Genomic DNA, 24004 nt, shown 5'->3' with positions numbered 1-24004 from the left:
CTTTTGTGTAGTCCCTTCACTTTGGTAGAATACTAAATATTATTTATGTATTATTATTATTATTTTTCCATGGCCATTGTACCTAAACACGAGGACTCTAACATAATGATACTATCGCTGTTAGGTGCTGGTTGGTTGGTTGGTTTAGGTGTTGGTTGGTTGGTTGGTTGGTTGGGTTGGTTTGGTTTAGGTGCTGGTTGGTTGGAGTAGCTCTTTTGTTAGCTAGTTTTGTAGTGACATTTGGTGGTCGTGGTTCTGACATGGATTTCTTTTTTTGTTGTTGCCTTTTTCACCTTTTCTCCCATCCCCCAATTTTGTTGTCATGCCAATTCCCTCCCTGGTCATTGCACTACCCTACTGTCGGTCTGGAGAGGGTGTAGACTACCACATTCCGCCCTACTCTCAGTTTGGGGAGGGTGTAGAGACTACCACATGCTGCCCTACTGTTGGTCTGGAGAGGGTGTAGACTACCACATGCTGCCCTACTGTTGTTCTGGGGAGGGTGTAGAGACTACCACATGCTGCCCTACTGTTGTTCTGGGGAGGGTGTAGACTATCACATTCCTCCTCCGATACACGTGGGGTCGCCAGCCGCCTTTCACCTGACAACTAGGAGTTTCACTGGGAGAGCGTAACTCAGAGGTTCACGCCATCACCCCCAGATCCCCTCCCTGCTGAACAGACCAGTATGAGTTGCTATAGCAACCATCAGGACCAATCGTGTGTTCGTAGAGATTACTGACCAAGCCGGAGGAATTGAACCCGGTTCTCTGCGGTGGTAGACGAGCGCTATGCGTTATGTTACGACGGTAACGTAACATCCGCAATCAACCAGTGGCACCAGATCAATTTGGTTTCAAAGCAATGGCATCTCACGGTCCTAAATATGGAACCAGAGTAGATAGATCAAGGGCCTGTCCCGTCTGGAGATAGAGGGTGTGTGTGTGTGTGTGTGAGTGAACACAGGCCTATGGACGCGGCCAGTGCTGCTGAAGGGTGGGTCAGGGGTGGAGGGAGGGGGGTGTATTAGAGAGGTGACTGAATGAGGGTGCCACGAGTCCAATTGCATGGCCGACGATTCCGTGCCGGGCGCCCCTCAAAGGTGAGCACCCCTGTGTTTATTTAGAAACCCAAGCCCTCTGTCCAACGGCACACTTTAATCCTCTGCCACCCGCCACATATCCCGTCTATGCACTCACTTAGAAGTGGAGGCGCCGGTGGACAAAAGGGGCCCAGGGGGGCACGGTCGGGCATGTCCGGGGGAGGGGGGGGGGGGGGCTGAGGAGGAGGAGGGAGGGAGCGGGGGTCGTATTTTTAGGGAGGGCCGACGCAGCTGCCACTTGACACATGTCGCCACCTGCCTCTGAGGACACCGTCAGCATTGTTTAATTTAGGGGGAGCGGATGGAGAGAATAGGGAGGGAGGGGAGTGTGTGTGTGTGAGAGAGAGAGAGAGAGAGGGGGAGAGAGAGTATGGGTCCTTATTGCCAATAGGGCCCACACACACGCCTGGTAACCATAAAAGGCCAAGCACACGCCTCACACACGCCGATAACACTGCCCTTGCATGCCTGGCATACTGGGAGCCAGGGTGTGAGTTCTAAGGTATAGTGTGTCACAAGCTGAGAGGCAACTGATCACGTTGCTATGGAACCTGTTGTTGGAAGCAACTGGCAGGAGGGGGGTGGTGTTGGTTTTGTCGTCACGTCTTCATCTTCCTGTGCGGCGTGGAGTGAAAAAGGGGTCCAGTGTGGCTGAACGGAGTAGAAGCTAAATGCTTTGCACTTAACGCCGAATGGATTAGGGGTTCGATTACGACCAGGACTGCCGATAGTTATATGTATGTACATGTGCGATTGTAAGGCGCCTCAGAGAAAATCACCCATCCATCCGTTTGTCATTACATCTGGACCTGACTTCCTGTTAGACCTTGTTATTCTAATTTAGTGTATATATTCTACAACAATCCTGCACAATTGATCAGCCCTGTTCTATAGTATTTTTTATTATAATTTAGTTTATATATTCCATTTTATTTTATTCTACTTATAAAATAATAATAATAATAATAAAGAATAATAATAAAGGTACTCCTACTTGCTTTGTAAGTGTTGATATTGTCTGTTAACACTTTGGTTGCCACTTGTTAACATGGTAAAACATGGTTGAATGCCACCACCCACTTCAATGATAGCGTTGTGAACGCATAATCTCTGTCTTAAATTATGGCTATGTGTCTAATCTGCCCGTCGCTTATCAATGACTTGTTTGCAGTCAACATTGTCGAAACGGATTGTTTTTTAATCGGTTAATTTCCGTTTAATAGCATTTTGAAAAGCCCTCGTTTTTCAGGAAAATATATAGATTCCGTGATAAACGGCATTTACTGGAATATTCTGGAATACACAAAAACGTTAATAATAATAATAATGGCTTGGATTGCGCTCATTTATGAATAGTTTTCAAATAAACGCTAGATTATCGATAGTATATGTGTACTTATGCACGCTAGAAAAGCGATCTGAAAAATATATTCTCTCATTCCTGATCGCGCACGCACACACACACACACACACACACACACACACACATGGGGCACACGCTGATATCTCTGTGAAAATAGATCCGATTACCCCAAGACTGGTAAAATAAATTGCTTACCTCAGATCAGATGTTCTCCAAAAAAATTATTCCAATTCCTGATCGCCATTCCAAATATCGATTGCGTTTATTGATTCAGCGTTGGGTACTGTAAATATGTATTCCACGCGTTTTCCGGCTCGGCGATCACTTGGGTCTCTTCAGATGCCTCGCCGGAGAAGTTAAATGAGGAGGCTGGACCCCCCCCCATCAGTCTAATCCAATGGGGTGCAGTACCATCCGGAGAGACGATAGGGGGCGGTATTTTCCCAATGGAGCTCAGAGAGAGTCTGCAGCACTAGTGTGAGGCTCGATTGATGAAATATGAATTCGAATCGCTAATAAAAAGAAATACGACAGGGGAGCTCCAGTAGCTCACCACGTACCGCGAGTTCGAATCCCGGACTGCAGCCGTGCCTTTCCCAGAGTGTCTTCCCCCCCATCTGAACCCTTTCAGCCTGTTTCTGTCGGTCATCCTTGACCAGAATAAATGTGATAAACACATAAAAGAGCCAGGGGAATGGCCAAAGTTAAAAAATAAAAATAAAAAATACGACAAACAAACCTATATAGCGTTGGTGGCATTCAACAGTCGGCATGAACTAAGGCCAAACGCGTCCGTGGCACTCAAAGTGTTAATGTTGATGCACCAAATTACCAAGACAAAGCACTTGTATGTGCAAGCTTACTTGGCAATAAAGACTCTTCTGATTCTGATTCTGATTCCGGTTATATTCAAGGAAGATATGGTTAAATGTCTTAATGGAACAGTAACCTACAGTATTTTGTATTCATTAACATCAAGAGAAAGACTGAGCCCCAGGTCTACGTACTGTCTCTGGTTCATCCTCTGGAGTTCCATCCTCATGACCTTGCCACGACTGACAGCCTGCAGCATGGTGAGGACCTTGGCCAGGCGCTCATCTCTCAGCTCCTCCAGGTAGCCCAGGAGACCCGACTTGAAGAACACCTGTATCAAAGGAACCAGAAACCAGAAGAGTCAGCCACAAGAAACCGTGATTAACTATCCACTGAGACTCCAATTTCTAATTCAAGTTCAAGTTTTGTTTTATTTGTCACATATAAGGTACATTATAGTGAAATGCTTGGTTCTGTGTGAGCCTCCTGAGATTGTGCTTCATACAGTAAAAAGCTAAAATAAATAAAAGAGCAAAGAGAAAACACTATACAAAATATACAATACAAAACTAAAATGTACAAAATGCAAAATTTTCTAAATGTGTATAAAACTTTCTAAATGTGTAAAATAATTTCAAAATGTGTACAAAATGTTCATCATTTGTACAAAATGTTCTAAATGTGTACAACATTTTCATAATTTGCACAAAGTTTTCGTTAGCCCACTCATAAGGAGGAGTGGAGACGTCACTTTTTTCCAAAACGGTGTGTATCTGATATTAGAACTAAGCTTTTTGACACGTAAGCATTACAAACCGTGTCCCACGCATTGGCTTGTGTTAAGTCCTCCTACCTTGGTGTGTCCAAATCTGTACTGGCTGTTGTCCACCTCCAGGGAGGCCAGCAGCATCTCTGCAGCCTTCTTGCTGTCCACAAACTTGTCGTCTGGGATGGCGTGTGGGTTCAGGATGCGGTAGCTGAGCCATCAATAAGAACACATAGGTTTCGCGATTCATTTCCAGTGTGATATTTTAACTGATGTCAATGGGTTGAATATATAAAACATGTGGCTACGTTCACACTGGAAGCCTTAGACAAGTGCTCAATTCTGATGTATTGCTCAGATAAAAAAAATTTGGTTGGCTGTTCACATTATTATTTTTGTTTAAATGTGGCCAATACCACTGATTCCAGTGTGAACTGGTCACGTTCCTGAACTGACCCGAATGCGCAAATTAGGTTTTGCTTGTACAGCAGTATCGCCTTAAATAATATGGTCAACTCCCCACTGTCTCTCCACTGACCACCTCCATCACAGCTGTCTTCCATGTTTGTATCAGGTTTGTATTCACCGAGTGACTCCGGCCACAGAATTGTGACAAATGTCAATCTAGACACATATATGAAAGTGGCCCAAATCAGAATTGAAAAGATCAGATTTCCTGTGATTTGTGTTGTTCACACTGTTGTGAAGACAAAACAAGATTTGGGCCACTTTCACCTGCAGTGTGAATGTAGCCTTTGAGTACAGATTGGTTCTCAAGGTTGCGGCCGGGTACCGCAGCGGACTAATCGTCTGTCTACCACCGCAGAGACACTGGTATCGAATCCAGCTGTCAGCGGTGCCTCCGGCTTGGCCGGTCGTCATACTGGCACAATTGGCAGTGTCAGCGGGAGGGAAGCCGGTGCGTGGTAATCTGTTCGCTGTAAACAGCGACTCCTACAGGTCGGTCAGGGCGCCTGCACAGCGAGGAAGGGATCTGGGTGAGGTAGTGTGCCCTCCAACGCGTTACACTCACCCAATGAGAGTCCTCGCTGCCAGGTGAAAAAGAGGCTGCTGGCTGTCTCCTATGTATCGGAGCAAGCATGTGATAGACTTCAGGGCTCCCTAGACCGGCAAGTAGGGGGCAAATGTGCGCAACGACCAGGAAGGGGAGGGGGGAATTGGCATAACGACTAAATTGGGATGGGAGGAAAATACAAGAAAATAGGAGGAGAAAAAGTGGATAAAAAAAAAGATTGGTTCTCAAGGATTTGGAGGATAAACACAATAAAGCTCAGAAAAGATGGCTCCCAGGTTGGCTTGTTGTCTCACCGCTGTTTGAACTCTGCGTAGACGATGCGGTTGGGGAAGCCCTTCCTGCAGATCCTGATTCCCTCCAGCACTCCATTGCAGCGCAGCTGGTGCAGCACCAGGAAGGCATCCATGATCCCTGCAGAACAGAACATCGTCAGCACAGAACAGAACATCGTCAGCACAGAACAGAACATCGTCAGCACAGAACAGAACATCGTCAGCACAGAACAGAACATCGTCAGCACAGAACAGAACATCGTCAGCACAGAACAGAACATCGTCAGCACAGAACAGAACATAGTCAGCACAGAACAGAACATCGTCAGCACAGAACAGAACATCATCAGCACAGAACAGAACATCGTCAGCACAGTAAAGAACTTCCTTCACGCCAGAATAGAACTTCTTCAGCACAAAACTGAACTTCTTCAACTATGGTCACCGTCGCTACTCTGCTAATGATGTGTATTTGAGGTGTGATCTGATACCAAATTGGCTCATTGCTGAGTTCAATTCACTTTCGGTTCAAGTAAATCTTCTACGTTGTCATATTCAAAGTGCCCTTAAATATTCTGATAATACCACGTCCCACGTATACATCTTTCTTCCGATTGGTTCCCATTGGCTAACATCACTGTCAATTGCCTTGTGTACATTGACATTTTTTTTTGTATCTTCTTCTTCCAAATCAAGTCCCTCCCAGCGTGTCCCAACAGCGCAGAACACGTTAAATGATGAAGAACACTCTCCATATCTCCAAATACATGCTTGTCTTTATCTCCAATCTTGAATTGGAAGTGAATTTACCCTATATAGCCATAGAATGTGGGAGTGGGAGGGAAGCAACAGTTGTGATTGGAGAATCACGAAAAGAGGGCAGGGCTTGAGATAGGTCAATCGTGTTCTACCTGGAGTCTTGGTCTCGTTGGGGATGATGCAGCGTACAAAGTGGGGCTGCGTGCTGCGCAGGTTGGTCATCAGCTTGTTCAGGTTCTCCTGGGAGGTACAAAGGACAGGACACAGGTCAGAACTGGAATCATTTAAACATTACAAATTAAAGGGGCTGTAAGTGGTAATTTTTTGTTACAATAAGTGGCCTACATGTTAAAATAATAGGTCTACATTCTGATAGCCGTGACTGATATACTGTAAGGTGTTTGGTCAGTAACATGGGTCTCCCAGTCCCTCCACTCTGCAGTAAACAGAAAACACATTTTCTGGTATGCCGTTTCCACTTTATCCAATCAGAAGAGAGAACTCCACACTGCAAAAATGGTCTGACGAAAATAAGGAATAAAAGAAACTTGCAAATATGTGCTTGAAATAAGTACAATAATCTGTCAGTGCAGTAAACTAATTTGGCTTGGCAAAATTTCATGAAGTAAACATATCTATGGTTTTCTCTCCTGATTGGATAAAGTGGGAAGGGATACCAGACAATACATTTTGTGTTTACTGCAGAGTGGAGGGACTGGGTGGCCAATTTTATTGACCAGACACAATATATCAGTGATGGTTGTTTGGATGTAGAGCTATTTAACACTTCTTTTAACAACAAAAATACCACTTACTTAAAAAAAGAGCCATGTATCTAATTCAAATAATATATCAAGAACACAAATTCTCGTTCACAATTTGACCTGGCCTCTGACCTTCAGAGAACTAATTTGAACAGCATCTCATAATGTCCCTACCTTTGTGCTACCAATTGTTTTCTGGGTTTGAGACGGGTCAATCGGTACCCTCTTTTGACATCATCGTTGTACAACTCCCAACTACAGACCATTCTAATAGCGTCTCCATGGCGACGCTGCGTGGTGTCTCGTCCTCGACGCGGAGGGGAGAAGAGTCAGCACAGACTCAAAGTGATGTTCATATGAACGTTGCCCTAAACATCACTGCAAGTCTTAACTGTCTCTTTCCCAGCATTCAGCACGGCCTCCTACTTCCACCACGGTCACCGCAACGCTACTGTGACAGAATCTACCTCAGTGACGTTCCAATTTCACTCCCATGGTTGCGTTCAATTAATGATTAAAGACGATTAAAGAAGTACAATGAAAGTCTTGTTTTTTCCCCCGATCTTGTTGCATTTTTTAACAGAAGGTATGTTGACATAGAATGACCCAAAATGTTAGAGTTGGCTGTGCTCAGGTTACAACAAATCCAATGATACATCTGAAGCTGAGAAATATGATACTCCTGACATTGACATTCCACAATAAGCAATGTTGATCTTTGAGAACATATAAGCTGTTGGCGTCCAGGTCGCGTGAATACTTTCGGCAGCCAACTTGCCCTTCCGCGTTGCTCTGATTGGCCGAGCGCGCGCATGCGCATGAGCCGCAACGCGCTCCTCAGCCAGCTCCTCAGCCAGGCTCCACTTAACGCAATTTATACAAATGGAAGTATTGATTACGCCGTAATGAATCATTAAAAAAATATACCCTTAACTGGAATATGTTGTGCCTTTACACATATGTTGGATTATGTAATTGGTTTGTCATGACAAACCAATAAAAAATCGCGAATTAACCGGTGGCTATAACAACACACTAACCACAGTACATGCATCATTGTTTACAATGAACGGTGGGGCTAATCGAAAGGACTGGACACGGACGCGTTAAACTAACCTAAAGTTAGTTGTTCACCAACAATCTACAGACACAAACAAACACAGAACCGGACTGTTATTAAATTAATTGATTGCTGTTTAACGCGTCCGTGTCCAGTCCTTTCGATTAGCCCCACCGTTCATTGTAAACAATGATGCATGTAGTCAATGTGTTGTTGTAGCCACCGGTTAATTCGCGATTTTTTATTGGTTTGTCATGACAAACCAATTACATAATCCAACATATGTGTAAAGGCACAACATATTCCAGTTAAGGGTATATTTTTTTAATGATTCGTTACGGCGTAATCAATACTTCCATTTGTATAAATTGCGTTAAGCGGAGCCTGGCTGAGGAGCGCGTCGCGGCTCATGGGCATGCGCGCGCTCTGCCAATCAGAGCAACGCGGAAGGGCAAGTTGGCTGCCGAAAGTATTCACGCGACCTGGTCAGCGTAGCAGTTCCATGGAGCCGCCGCCGGTCTCACCTTGTGAAGCTGAGAGATGGTCTGGAAAGAGGTTGCCTTCTTCCTCTTCTCCTTCCCGCCACTCTTGGGTTCTGTTGTGGCGCAGAGAGAAACAACGCATTCAGTTCTGACCACCAGGGCAGAGCCTGAGAAGAACCATTAGGAACGTCTCTTAGCCACTAAGTGTGTCTGACTCTTAACCACTAAAACCTGCACGGACTTTAACTATGTAATGTATATTATGACCGATAGGGTATACAGAGCCTCATCTGCACTTGTGTATACTGTTTACTTTTACTCATAGTATAATATATATATGTATTAGTGCTGTCAGATGATACAATTTTTTTTTCTAATTAATTACTGGATTTGTAATTAATTTATCTAATTAATCGCATTTTAATCGCATAACCATTTTAGGCCTGATATTCCATATTCTATAATCATATTTCAAATTGCATGTGTCCGGATGGCAGAATTCAGTACTGTATCTACAAAACCGGTGTTATTCACAGTCAAAGATAAAAATAATTTAATTGATATTCTCATTAGGTTCATTACAATTTACTCAAGCCTAGTAACAGACACAGTATTTCTGACACTGGGAATACATTCCCTGAGATCCATAGATGTCCCTAGAATCAGATACCAAGAACATGCAAATGGCCCATTTAAAAAAAAATAAAGGCTGTAAATGTTTATTCTACGTTCTTATGGAATGAATGAGATTAAAAAAAATTATAAATAAATTTTATATATATAGATTTTTTTTAATTAATTATGAGTTCATTTTCATAACGCGATAATTTGCTGTGTAATTAATTAATCTAATTAACGCAATAAACTGACAGCCCTAATATATATATATATATATATTCAGATTCAATAATTTTTGTAACATATTATAATCAATAGGGCATACAGACCCTCATCTGCACCTTGTGTATATTGTTTACTTTTACTCATAGTATATACAGACCCTCATCTGCACCGTTTAATTTTCTCATATTTTATATTCAGATTACATTTCTTCTATTACCCTGCCTATACCTGTACCCCCCCCCCCCCCCCCCCCATGCTGCTATGACGCCCGAACTTCCCCAAGGGGATCAATAAAGGAATATCTTATCCTATCTCTTATCTTATCCTGAGAGTCACTGCCATGGGGTCTAAACCTGGAACTCCAATGTTCACTACGTTTCATTCTTGATCGAAAGTTCCCATACGGCCCTCGATGTGCAGAGCAAACTCCACGACCTTAAGACCCAATGCGAACTACCAGTATTCAAAATTGGTGTGAACTCTTTCCTTGTTAAGTGAAAAGTGTGTTATGTGAGCCCTCTGGTACCTGAGTCTGAGCTGACATAGTTCTCATACAGCGAGGCCAACAGCTTGTTGGAGGACTTCTGGAAGCAGACCACCACGGTCTCATTTAGGGGGTCTTTGTTTTTATCCAGCCAGCCAAAGATGTTGTATGGTACCTGTGATAACATGAGGAAAACACCGCCTTCAGCAATAGCATCTAGATAAATAGCCTACAGCGGTATGATTCAAAGGGATACATTTTAAATGTTTGTCTCTATGTTTTTCTTCACCAAGCTCTTATCATACTGTATCATACTGGTCAAAGATGACTATTAGTACTGGGAGCTGCAAGCTACTTTGTTAGCTGAATTACCCATCTGTTTCAATGTGGATGTAATAATAATAATAATGAAATAAAATTCCCAATACAGAAACAAGAAAGTGCCTGGTGCTAAAAATAACAAATCCCAAACTACAAAACGTGAATATAGAAGATTCTCCAAATAGGCATATCACATGTTACGTGTATTTACAATATTGTACGTTGTTGTCACTTACCACTCCTGCATAGTGCATCAGTTCAAAGTGGGCCTCAAACTTGCGCTTCTTGTCCGGCCGTGGCTTCTGGAAGTTAGCCGACTTGCCAGCGTGGTTGTCGTACATCTTGGCCTTGAAGCTGCTGTCTGTGGCCTTTGGGAACATACACTCCTCCTCCATGATGGACATGATGCCCAGCGGCTGCAAGGAAACTGTGTGTGAGTCCTCATGTCTTGACAACACTGTGTGTGAGTGAGTCCTCATGTCTAGACAACACTGTGTGTGAGTCCTCATGTCTAGACAACACTGTGTGTGAGTCCTCATGTCTAGACAACACTGTGTGTGAGTCCTCATGTCTAGACAACACTGTGTGTGAGTCCTCACGTCTAGACAACACTGTGTGTGAGTCCTCATGTCTAGACAACACTGTGTGTGAGTCCTCATGTCTAGATAAGACTGTGTCAGTGCTCATGTCCAGACTAGACAAGACTGTGGGCTAGATCCACAAAGAATGGATTGCATGGAGCAAGTTGCACCCTTACTTACAATTCATTATGAATTGAAAATGGGGGACCCTGATGTAAACAAGACGAAAGTCTTTATCTGGTCTGCATCCCCTTAACAATTGTGTGTATTGAGCCGTACTCTATTGTACCCATTTTGCAATCTGTTAATAAAACTTTCATTCAATCAATCAATCTGCACAGTGATTGATTAAATGAAAATTGTATTAACAGGTTGCAGAATGGGTACAATACAGTACGGCTCAATACACACAATTGTTAAGGGGATGCAGATCAGAGAAAGACTTTCGTCTTGTTTACATCAGGGTCCCCCATTTGCAATTCATAATGAATTGTAAGTAAGGGTGCAACTTGCTCCGTGCAATCCATTCTTTGTGGATCTAGCCCTGTGTGTGTCAGTCCTTTGTCCAATACATAATCATGCAGGTAATCCAGTCATTTTGGAAACATTTTCTACGAGATTATGTACATAATGTTTCTTTGAGGAGTGAATTACTGCCCTCTGTACCTTTTCAATGAGGTCGATGCAGGCCTGAAGGTCGAGGCCAAAGTCGATGAAGGTCCACTCGATGCCCTCCCTCTTGTACTCCTCCTGCTCCAGGATGAACATGTGGTGGTTGAAGAACTGTTGTAGTTTCTCATTGGTGAAGTTGATGCACAGCTGCTCAAAGCTGTTGAGCTGCAATGAGAGAAAGGAGAATAATATGTTCAATCATTATCTGTTGACAGAAAAAAGCCAATCATCGAAATCAAACACAAATTCCAACAGATTAGAGATGTGTTTAATGTCTAAACTGGAGGAAATGGACAGACTTACATCAAAGATCTCAAAGCCGGCGATGTCCAGGACTCCGATGAAGAACTGGCGGGGGATGGAGGTGTACAGGGTCCGGTTGATCCGGCCCACCAACCATTTGAACATGCGGTCATACGTGGCTTTAGCCAGAGCGCCGACGGCATAGTTAACCTACAACGCCCACACACACACACACACACAAACACGCACGCACGCACACACACACACACACACACACACACACACACACACACACACACACACACACACACACACACACACACACACACACACACACACACACACACACACACACACACACACACACACACACACACACACACACACACACACACACACACACACACACACACACACACACACACACACAGGGAAACACAGCTGTCATTCACATGGACGTCTTCTGTTGCTTGGATACCAGGTTCTGGAGTGTCAGTGAACCTGATAGAATATAACGCATTAACAGGATTTACTTTCTCGTAAAAGTACCTCTTAAGATCCATGCGCTGTACTACTGACGTGCTATTTGTAGTTCAATGAAGCCTCGCCCTCCAACGTTAGTCTTTACAGTATCTATTGCTGGCCTTACAGCTGCAGCAAATGCTAAGACACAACCTTGAACAGGAGTCACGTTACAATCGGCTTCGTACTTGCTAATGTTTTTAAAGATGTATGCCACCGCTTTTCCCTAGTTGAATGTAGCATCTCATTGTGTATGCATGCGGTGATCGATATTATGGATCGGAAACCACAATTAATGCTTGTGTACACCATATCTCGCTAGATGTTCCACCGTGTTAACACTTCCCTCGGTCAATCCTCCTTCCAATTTGCTGCTCTCAGCAGTTGGAACGAGATGCAAAATACTTGGAAAATGGACAAATTGATCCTCCCTCACTACTTTTAAGGACTCTATCGCAGAGCTGTCGACACACACCTGCAACCGTCTCCCAACCTTTTAACTGTAATTAACTGTTCTGCTTCATGTATTACATACCTTGTCCTTTTATTTGTTTGTTTGTTTGTTTGTTTGATGAGTGTTTTAATTAATTATGTCTAGTGTCTAGTGTATTTTGTGTTGGTTATAGTGTTTTTTTTTTTACTCTATATTCTATATTTAATATTTTGTATTTTGTATTTGGTTCTTTGTATTTTGTACTCAAGTTTTAAGTCTGTATTTATAATTTTTATTGTCTTGTCATTATTATTATTATTATTATTATTATTATTATTATTATTATTATTATTATTATTATTATTATTATTATTATTATTATTATTATTATTATTATTATTATTATTATTATTACTATTGATTATCAATGTGGTGTTTGTTGTTGTATATAAAAAAGAATATTTTAAATAGAAATGGTATCAAAAAGAAAATGTGTGTTTTAATTATTTATTATTTATTATTATGTGATGTATGTATCGTCTGTCTCTTCTCTATTTATTTATTATTTACTTGATTATTTGTGTCCCCTTTCCCTGTTACCCTTCGAGGGGACCTTTCGTCCTCTCGCCAGGCCGTAATTGAAAATAAGAATTTGTTCTTGATTGACCTGCCTGGTTAACTAAATGTTAAATAAAAGAAAATAAAGAAAACGTCCTCTGTTGCTTGGCAGTGTTTGCCCTACATTCCTGCTGCAGCGGACGTTACCCAACGAGGTTTAAAACTGGACAACCCCCCCCCCCCCCCCCCCCACAAGTCGGGTCCTCACCTGTTCCACATTCTGGCCCTTCACCACCCACTCGTTGCCCACCTTGACCCTGGGGTGCATGAGGCCCTTGATGAGGTCGACCGAACTGACACCCATCAGGTAGGAGGCCTTGTCAGCACCTGCGGAACAAAAGAAACCCAGAAATCAGCAACGTGGACTCACTGTAGCACTAATTCATCCATTCTACATGCATTGCACACATCCACATGCACACACTCACATTCACATTCACTTTTAGCACTTAAAAAAAAGAAGAAAATGTATCTACTTTTTTTCTCCTCCTTTTTTCTGTGATTTTTCTCCCCATCCCAATTGTACCTCTCGTGCCAATTCTCCCTCCCCTGTCCTGATCGTTGCTCGCATATGCCCCCCACTGGCCGGTTGTAGGGAGGATAGAAGCCTTGCATCCCATGTCCCCTCCGATACATGTGGAGGCAGCCTGTCACATCTTTTCACCTGCCAGCGCGGACTCTCATTTGGCGAGGAGTAACGTGTAGGAGGCTCACACTGCCCCCGCCATTTTCCTGACTTTGCTGTGCAGGCGCCCCAACCGACCTGTAGGAGTCGCTGTTCACAACGACCAGACTACCACCCTTCGACTTCCCACCCGCTAACTCTGCCAATCGAGTTAGTATGACGGCCGGCCCAAGCCGGAGGCAACGCCGACAGCCGGATTCGTACCCGGTGTCTCTTGCGTTGGTGACCACTGCGCCACCCAGCCACCACTTTTAGCACTTTTAAACATTACACCGTATTTTATCTATTTATTCTCACACATTTGTAGAAGAACACCTTGTTTTTGCATTTTGCATTTTTGTAAATCTTTTTGTATATTGTATATTTTGTATAGTCTTACTCCTTTACTCTTTACTTTATGAAGCACAATCCCAGGAGGGTCATACAGAACCAAGCATTTCACTATAATGTACATGTACCTTATAAATACACAAGAAGTACATTCAAATAAATCAAAACCTGAAACTTGAAACTTACAAAAATCCTCATAAACCTAAAAGTGGATGGAAACAACATGCTAGCCTCAGTTCTGGAGCCGAGCTCGTGCAGAACAAGCTTTGAAAACGAGGAGAAACCGGTCCTTACTTTCAGTGCCGTCGGGCTCCGCCTGCTCCTCGCGCTGCTTCTGCTTGAACCTCATGTTTCCGAAGTGCATGATGGCTCCCACTATTTTATAGCAGCCATACTTCTCCTCGGGGAGGAAGCCAAGGATGTCCATGGCATGCTGTGAAGAAACCAAGAGGAGCCGATCATTACGGGACGGAAAACGACACACTGTCACTGAATTCACCCTGATTCACTTCACCAGTAGGGTTGGGTATAGCGTTCACATTTGAACTGATACCGGTACCGGTACCTGGGAATCGATACCGGTACCTAACGGTACCTTTTTACGGTACTTTACTCTCTCTCTAGGATAACAAAAGTGTTTTTCTCAATTTCAACATTGTTATTTATTTAGAACATTTAGTTATTTATTGTTGTAACACACCACACAAACTAAAAAACCCATCCCTACCTCCCTATCCCCTCCCAAACCGTTCCTAGAACCATTTTTTATGTATTTTGTATTTTGTATTATGTATTTTATTTTTATTACATTATATTATAATATATTATATAGTATGGTACTGTAATGTATTGTATTATATTGTATAGTATGGTACTGTATTGTATTATATTATATAGTATGGTACTGTATTATATTGTATTGTATTGTATTATATTATGGTACTGTATTGTATTATATATTATATAGTATGGTACTGTATTATATTATATAGCACGTTAATATATTATATTATATAGTGTAGTACTGTATTATATTGTATTATATTATATAGTATGATACTATATTATATTGTATTGTATTATATTTAGTGGTGGGACTCGATTAAAATTTGTAATCAAATTAATTCGATACTTTATAGTTAATTAATAGAAATTAATCACATTTTAATCGCATATCAATATTTGATGCGAAAAGCAAAATTGTTCAATTCAAATGAATTTTGGTATACGAGTGAATCAATATACATTATACATACGTTTAAGCAGCAAAATCCTGTATTAGCTACTACACAGACCAACAGATCAATGCAATTTTTAACAAAGTGCAGCAATTTTAGGAATTATATATATAGCGCAAAGGACCTTTTGTAAACTCAAGCACTTTCGAGATAAAAGTAAAACGCAGTACTTTCAAGTACATTCCAGAACAGTTGATCATTGGAAAAATGTATTGATCTCAATTTCTCTTATTTTTATTTTTTTTATGAACAAACCAGACTAAGACAAATGTGCGATTTATTATACTTTATACTTATAGCACATGCATGAGTCTGGTCTCCTTTGAAAGGTAACATTCTTACACAATAAAGAAAAATCATCATGCGATTAAATGCATCCATTTGTTTTACTTTTCATTCTTTCTGTAGTTAATTAATCGAAATTAATGCGATAAAGTCCCAGCCCTAATTATATTATATAGTATATTACAGTAATCTTTATTTTAAAAACATGGAAACTATACGGTAGTGAAAAACCATCCGGAGTCAGGTCTTGGTGAGTTCCAGATAGTGTATTCCGCCTCTTGTTTTGACTGTTTTGACTCCCGAGGAGCCCTTTTCATAGTGATATTTTAACATCGAAGTGAACGGGCTCTCCAAAGTATAGACCCATCAAAGTAGACGCAGCGTGAATAAGACAAAGGTTCCCCCTCCCGAGTAAAAAGAGGAGCTCTTACATCAGTGGCCATCAGCTCCTGTCCATCATCCATGTTCTCCACGGTGGTCACGCCCTGGGAGCAGAAGTGGTAGTCGTAGGGGTTGGTCGACACCAGCAGCATGTCTGCGGAGGACAGGACAGAGGGGGCTGTTCTTAGATGGTTCCCGGCAACGACATTCAACTGAACGCACGGTAAAATACCATAGCGGTACGTCCCGGGTATAAGTGGACTGACTCACCTAGAAGTTCTGGCATCTTCTGGGACATGATCTGGTAGTAGATGTGAAAGCTCCTCTCACCAGGCTGCTGGAATATCACTCTGGATTTTTCCAGAAGATCTGAGGGACAAATAGAGAGATAGGACAGGGTTATTCACAGACCAACACGTTTTTCAACATTCAAGAGTTTATTCATCACATATACATACCAGGGCATACAGTGAAATGCGGTTGGCCATGCCTGCTACGATTGTGCAAAAATACAATAGTAATAATAGTAAATAGTAATAAAATAAGTAGAATAGACATGATAAAATAGACATGCTAATAAATCACTTAAATGCACTGGGTCCTATGTAAACTATACAATATACAGTTTTTACTTCTATGTCCCTATGCTATACTTGCTGTTACTAACTATACTATGCAATAATCACAACAAGTTATTTTCTTAAAGTGTCCTTTTTTCCCTTCTGGAAATACGTGATGTATAATAGCATGTTGGAATATTGTGTATTCTATGGTAACCATAACAATCACAACTGTCGCTACCCTAAGTTTGTCAGAGGGAAGCAACAGTTGTGATCGGAGGATCAATAAAAGGGGGCGTGGCTTGAGATAGGTCAATTAACTCACATATATCGATGTCAGCTGAGGCTAGCTTGCCAGAGGGTCCAAAGTGGATCCTAATGAACTTGCCCTGTGGGAGAGGAAGCGGAGACCATGGATGAAACACAACACACCTTATAGGGTACCTTGATATTTAGAACTTTGGTCTGTTTTTATCTTACTTCTCATTACAATGTGCAAAAAAGAGGTTTGTGGATTTGCACCTCATTTAAAAAAAGAATAGACTCATTAAGCATGTTAGCATTCCATGTTAAAACCAATGGTTACCATTAGCAGCAAGTTAGCTAATTAGCTTGCATTGCCATTCATTTTAAAGAGGAATGCTAACAATGCAATTGCAAGGCATTTTCAAAGTAGCTGAAAGGTGACCTTCGTGCATGTTATAAGTGCCTGGTGAGGAAACATTTTATATGAATAAATAATACTAAAATGAATGAAGTAAAGGTCCCCTCAATTTCTCAGCAGCATTCATACCATCAAACAAAGACACCGATATCAAAACCATGTCAATAGAACTGGTTACTCACAAAACGGGACGAGTTGTCGTTCCTCAGCGTTTTGGCATTGCCAAACGCCTCCATGGCGGGGTTCGCCTCAATGATCTGGTCCTCCAAGGTGCCCTGGAGAGAGACAACACAATAACATGTCAGGGGACAACTCAATAACATGTCAGGGGACAACACAATAACATGTCAGGAGACAACACAATAACATGTCAGGGGACAACACAATAACATGGCAGGGGACAACACAATAACATGTCAGGAGACAACACAATAACATGTCAGGAGACAACACACAACACAATAACATGTCAGAGAACAACACAATAACATGTTAGGAGACAACACAATAACATGTCAGGAGACAACACAATAACATGTCAGGAGACAACACACAACACAATAACATGTCAGAGAACAACACAATAACATGTTAGGGGACAACACAATAACATGTCAGTGGACAACACAATAATCAGTCACTTGTTCAGTGGATCAGTCTTACCCCTGTTTTAGTGGCAGGGCTCAGCTTGAAGAGAAGACAGGAAGAGTGTGAATGTGATATAATTTCCATCTTGTAAACAGTTAATTAGACTCATACAGCCGACAAAGAGACACATGGTTACCAACCAGAGACAGATTAGAAAGACTGATTGTTAAATATAACTTATGACCACCTTCTTTCATGGTATGATAAATAGAGCCACTTAGTGAAGATAATGAGAGAATTATACAATAGAAAACGGGGAGGAAAAATGGATATCAAGCAAAATTTCAAAATCAAAACCAAGAAAATCGAGAGCAAAAGAAAATGGAATTGGAATTGTGAATTGGAGAGAAAACGGGAACTTTGTTAATACAGGGTTCAAAAAGGAACTACATGATGGGAAAAGGGGGGAGGGGTTGAAAAATCCACAACAGAGCACGGCCAGCGTCGCTTAAAGGGGCTACAGAGAGACGGATGAGGGTGAAGACTCAGACAGTATGGATGTAATCAGTGTCCACGGTTTCGACACGCAATGGAGGAGTATGGACGAAGTTTTAAGAGGGGGGGGGGGGGAATGATTCCTGACATCAAAAAGGAAAACACCCAAAAAGAGGTTTTAAAAAGAGAGGGGGATGGGAGTAGAGAAACGGGGACTGCCATGTTGGCCTTACTCCTTTATGCGTTTCCCCGAGAGCTGCCACAATGGCAAAATACTGAATAACACGTTTCGTGTTGACAGTTTTGCCAGCACCGGATTCTCCGCTACAGGAGCGTGAAAAAAATGACAAAAAAGGGGATAAAACACGGAGGAAAAACGCATCACAAGGCTGGTAAAGGTTTTATTTCAAAAGAGAGAGAGGAAAAAAAAACATTTGACCCACAACTCTTGCTTTAAACATCTTTCAAGACAAAACACAAAGGAATGTACGACGCTCTGCTGGGAAAAAGATCATAATTTTTTTTTTTAAAGTGGCTGTTTAATTTTCTTAAAGTGGCTGTTTCTTTTTTTTTTAAGTGGCTGTTTCTTTTTTCTTTCTTTTTTGCTGGCTTGCAATACCATGTGATTTCTCATACAGTCACAACAAGGCCTGTAAATAGTGTACAACATGCAAACAGATGAAGGAGCACATCGTTTCTGAAAGTGTTTTGCAACTTACGTGATGAGCATGGACTGATTCTCCCGATCTGATAGGAAGAAAAAGCAATTTTAAAAGGATTTAGTCGATGAGTACGACATATAAAGATTGTCATTGTGTGTGTGTTTGTGTGTGCCTCTATTACTATAACACACTCTTCCTGGACTACTGTACATATTGTGTTGCACAATTGCACTGTATTTTTATTCTAATTTAGTGTATACCACAATACTACAATCCTGCACAATTGTACAGCCCTGTCCTATATTATATATATTTTTCTTTATCCACTTTTTCTCCTTATTTTCTATTTTTTGTTGCTAGACTATGCCTCCCACTGATCGGCTGCAGTGAGGACCAAGCCTTGCATCACGTGTCCCCTCCGGTACACAAGGAGGCAGCTGTTGCATCTTTTCACCTGAACAGCGCGATCTCTCAGTGGCGAGGAGTAGCACGTGGGAGGCTCACGCTGCCCCCGATACTTCCTGATTCTGCTGTACAGGCGCACCAACCGACCTGTAGGAGTCGCTGTCCACAACGTCCAATCCCCACCCACCGGCTTTCCCACCCTCTAACACTGCCAATTGTGGTAGTATGAACGACCGGCCAAGCCGGTAGCAACGGCGAGAGCTGGGCTCGATACCAGCATATCCTGCGTTAGTGGCGAGCGCCTTGCCCACTGCGCCACTCGGCTGCCCGTCCTATATTATATATTCGATTGTATTTTTATTGTAATTTAGTTGATATATTCCCTTTTATTTTATTCTACTTTAATTGTCTGTTAATGTTGATGCACCAAATGACCAAAACAAATTCCTTGTATGTGCAAACTTACTTGGCAATAAAAACATTTCTGATTCTGAATGTATACTATGTATGTATGTATGTATGTATGTATGTATGTATGTATGTATGTATGTATGTATGTATGTATGTATGTATGTATGTATGTATGTATGTATGTATGTATGATTGGTGAACTCAAATAAGGTATTTAATATGTGAGTGTGTGTGTGTGTGTGTGTGTGTGTGTGCGTGTGTGTGTGTTTGTGTGTGTGTGTGTGTGTGTGCGTGCGTGTGTGTGTGTGTGTGTGTGCGTGCGTGTGTGTGTGCGTGTGCGTGTGTGTGTGTGTGTGTGTGCGTGTGTGTGTGTGTGTGTGTGTGTGTGCGTGCGTGTGTGTGTGTGTGTGTGTGTGTGTGTGTGTGTGTGTGTGTGTGTGCGGCTGCAGTGTGTGTCTACTTACGGCGCAGCATGTCATTATAGGTGTTGTCTGCGATGGAGTAGATGTGTGGCGGCACCTCGGAGCGCCGCTTGCCTTTGTACGCAGCCACCACGGTCGCGCTGTAGACAGGAAGCCATTTGTACGGATTCACTGTCACACAGAAGAGGCCGGAGTAGGTCTATGGAGAGACACAATACACATAGCTTTCATTCCAAGACACTACATATACAGTCATTAGGTTCAGTCATTATTATGCTGCACATAGTTGGAACAAACTTCCAGGAGATCAAATTTTTCCCCACAACTCTCCTTTCAAAAACAAGCTAACGCGTATGTTTCGCCACTGCCTTTAAAAAAAATTCAGTTATTGTGAGTTATTCTGAAAATTACACTTTGATTCTTCTTTTATTCTTATTTTTTTTTTTTTTTCATGTAAACATTTACATTTTACATTTACATTTAGTAATTTAGCTGAAGCTTTTATCAAAGCAACTTACAAGCTCTGTACAACAAGTCAGCAGGAGGGATACAACAGTGTTGCACTTGCTATAGCTAGCGCTACAGACTTGAGTGCATATTAGCATAGTATTGAATGTATACTCTGCATATGAAATGTGCTATATAAATAAACATGTCACATTTAAAATGGTGGGTATCTCATTTTGGAATAAAACTCCCAATGATGCATTATCGACTTGTGTGTCAGTTATACCCCAAACTCATGGTTCAAGACACCCTCTGGCCCATCGGAAGGAGGGGCCAAATCACAGAGCCATGTTCAAATTATTATACAAATATTCAACATATTATATTATCATATTATTAGATAATATAATATAGAATTATCATTGCAGAATCTGTATCTCTTGGAAATCGCCCCATGGGTGTCTGTCCAAAATTTAAAGGGTACACATACATTATATGTGTATATATAATATACCCACATAGATCATCCAGGCGGCATAGCGTCTGCGCAGGTTGAAGAGCACCGAGGCCTCGTTGAGGTGGGTCAACATGGAAATGTCCTCGATCATGTCAAACTTGGGAGGATTCAGTTGCTGAATGTCACCATCCTTCACTGTCAGGGTCTGGGGATGATTGATTGATTGATTGAAAACTTTATTAACAGATTGCAGAATGGGTACAACTAAGTTACACAGTACAGCTCAATACACACATAGGTGGTGGAACACGGGAGAGGTGAAAGACAATCAGACAAATTATGTTATATTATATTATGTTCACTAGCTACAACATTCCGTCTATTCATTATGAAGAAGAGCGCTCTATATTTCTGGCATTCATTCTCAATTATTGTAATTACTATACCGTTGATAATTGTATTAGCTACTAAGAATTACGTCGTTGTATTATTATAGCTCTATTATCGGTGAGCCAAGATGGCAGATTATAATATCAATCTGGTTGTGATGAATCACCATGCGTGCTGTGTGGCTTAATTACCTTCCCATCTTTGGTCTCCACGATCACATCTTCCCCTTCGCGTTGCTTGATCTCAATCTCGATGTAAGCCTCCTTCTCGTCGGGGATCCATGCGCGTTTTTTACCTAACAGCGAGGAGGACCCAGGGGGACAGTGTTGGGTGAAGGAGGACGCAGGGACAGCTATACGATACTAGCAGTGTTACAAACTCATCATTCATTGTGTTTTGAGATGTATTAATGCAGAGATTGAAGACAAATAGTGTAATACAGATTCGGTTGTTGTGGCAGGAGAAGCCTCTGCGCAATAAAGCTGCACGCTATTAGGATTGTCCCGTACATTAAAAGATATATATTTATACCATCAAAGGCTAAGGTCTGCGCGGCCAGCATCTCCAAGTCCGTTTTGCGTAAAAACGGCGCAGCCTCCCCGAACTCCTTGATGTCGAAGTGGGGCATGATGGCAACTCCTCGCCGGCTGAGCACCAGGCGCACCAGTGAGACAGGTAACTTCTGAAATTCCTTTGATAAAACAAATCTTTGAGTTAGGTCAAGAGTGCTGAATATGTTAGTAGTACGAACAGTGCGTGGTTTATTTCCAGCCTTTCCGTTATGGATGAACTTTAAACGCCAGCAGTAAAACTATAAATCCAAAAAATATATCAAAAGTCAAAGGCGCACGTTGTTCTACACAGCAAACATGAATGATCAGACGAGCACAGATCCGCTATTATCATCAGCCAGGCCGGCGCTGAGGTGTCCGAGCCACAGCAGCAAACAGAACATTACGCGCGGCGCATCGGCGCCAGTACATACACTACACTGGATGAAACATGAACTCGATGAGCGACTATACAAAAGGACAGCCAACTCACGCGTAAAATGTGTAAAACCAACGACCAAAAACAAAGTGACAGAAGCTGCAGACTGACCTCAGAACGCCCACAACGAAACAGCAACTCAGGGTGAGATGTGGCCCCTTTTATATTGTCATTTTCAAGGTCATGGTCAGTCGAGATGTGTCCCTGTATGCCACCTCCTCCAACGCCGATTGGTGGTGACCGCACATCTCAATTGACACAAAAGGAAAGCTATACGTTTTTATCATTGCGCTAAACCCAAGCCGGCTATTTTTAAAGCCCTGTTATTTTATGCACTGTCTGTACACACTGCGATGGGTGAGAGAGAGCTGCACGCAGAATGGAGGGAGCATCCCTGTGTATACTTTCCCTGATTGTTTCCATTTTGGGGAACTTTTTACTCCGCTATACATTAAATATACACTTTACGCCACCTGTATTCATTTGAACCCCGCCATTAGGAGTTATTTGAAGGGAAAGGGGATTTTGTATACAAAACAGGTTGATGGACCTGTAGAGTTTCAAAGCCTGCCAACAGAAGAGGCAGTGAGAGCCAGCATAACTGGACCAACTATTTTAATACAACCTTTAGAGGTTAATGCCTCAAGCATTCAAATACAAGTACATCTTTTTACTTTTGATATACTTACACGCAGTCAATGTTAAATATTTAGGTGTACGTTTACTTTAAGTCAAATTTCGATCATATACAAGCTTTTATACTTTTACCAGAGAACTATCCCATCGGGGGTATTTCTATTAATACTTAAAGGAATCGCATTCTTTCCCACCACTGTCAGCGGGATGTGGCCTGACAGATTATCCTTTAATAAAACAGAATTACAAACAAACATTAAAGATGAAAAAGAAAAACATACAAAAAATATATATTTATTTTTTTATTTTGTGGTCCTCAATCTATATTTATAACCATGTCGTTCCTCCTGAAAAGCACAACTTAAAATAACGGAGATGCCCCCGAACCCATGCTGTCCAGAGGCTGCTCAGAGTGCCAACGTGGGTGTGTGTGCTATTGTGTGTGGCCACAGAGGATGCAACCTTAGGAGAGATTATTTCAGGAGCCCCTCTGCACGGCATTAAACATGACACTATAAATACATCACACAATATTAATAGATAGAAACAACTCTCGTTTGAACATGGCGGACAGCTCAGCGAGCCATTCTCTGTAACTTACTGTAAGGTACGACGCTTTCAGTTTTCCAAAAACAACAGTAGATTAGAGTAATATGTCTTAACCATGATTGTTATTTTTTTCGTTCTGCTCGATCAAGGCTATCGTAATTTCTCTAGAGCTCAGTCTATTCATCTAAAACCGGTAAGCACGCCGGTATGGGCCACATATAGCATAATGGGTGATATCATTGGGCATGGTTGCTGTAATTTTGTCCGCGTGTAGT

The 24004-nt window shown here is 41.9% G+C and overlaps 1 protein-coding gene across 1 annotated transcript in view; it reads right to left on the bottom strand.

The window, feature by feature from the left end:
* The window catches only part of myh7ba (myosin, heavy chain 7B, cardiac muscle, beta a), a gene marked incomplete at its 5' end in the record, with an annotated part of 45173 nt that extends 22991 nt beyond the window's left edge, over window positions 1-22182 (bottom strand). Inside the window, 21 exons of the mRNA XM_084316456.1 lie at window positions 3473-3609; window positions 4132-4255; window positions 5374-5491; window positions 6264-6351; window positions 8460-8530; window positions 9787-9919; window positions 10302-10481; window positions 11313-11483; window positions 11622-11771; window positions 13343-13461; window positions 14444-14582; window positions 16104-16207; window positions 16324-16422; window positions 16939-17002; window positions 17460-17552; window positions 18594-18684; window positions 19080-19107; window positions 20303-20459; window positions 21226-21369; window positions 21746-21849; window positions 22086-22182. Coding sequence (XP_084172582.1) covers window positions 3473-3609; window positions 4132-4255; window positions 5374-5491; window positions 6264-6351; window positions 8460-8530; window positions 9787-9919; window positions 10302-10481; window positions 11313-11483; window positions 11622-11771; window positions 13343-13461; window positions 14444-14582; window positions 16104-16207; window positions 16324-16422; window positions 16939-17002; window positions 17460-17552; window positions 18594-18684; window positions 19080-19107; window positions 20303-20459; window positions 21226-21369; window positions 21746-21849; window positions 22086-22182 — 2411 coding nt within the window. The remainder of the gene's footprint in view (window positions 1-3472; window positions 3610-4131; window positions 4256-5373; window positions 5492-6263; window positions 6352-8459; window positions 8531-9786; window positions 9920-10301; window positions 10482-11312; window positions 11484-11621; window positions 11772-13342; window positions 13462-14443; window positions 14583-16103; window positions 16208-16323; window positions 16423-16938; window positions 17003-17459; window positions 17553-18593; window positions 18685-19079; window positions 19108-20302; window positions 20460-21225; window positions 21370-21745; window positions 21850-22085) is intronic.
* Between the last annotated feature and the right edge of the window lie 1822 nt (window positions 22183-24004).

This window comes from Notolepis coatsorum (assembly GCF_963971535.1).
Source record: "Notolepis coatsorum genome assembly, chromosome: 6".
NCBI classification, from domain to species: domain Eukaryota; kingdom Metazoa; phylum Chordata; class Actinopteri; order Aulopiformes; family Paralepididae; genus Notolepis; species Notolepis coatsorum.
Note: the sequence above shows the minus strand (reverse complement) of the source record. Positions and strands in the feature narration are given on the sequence as shown.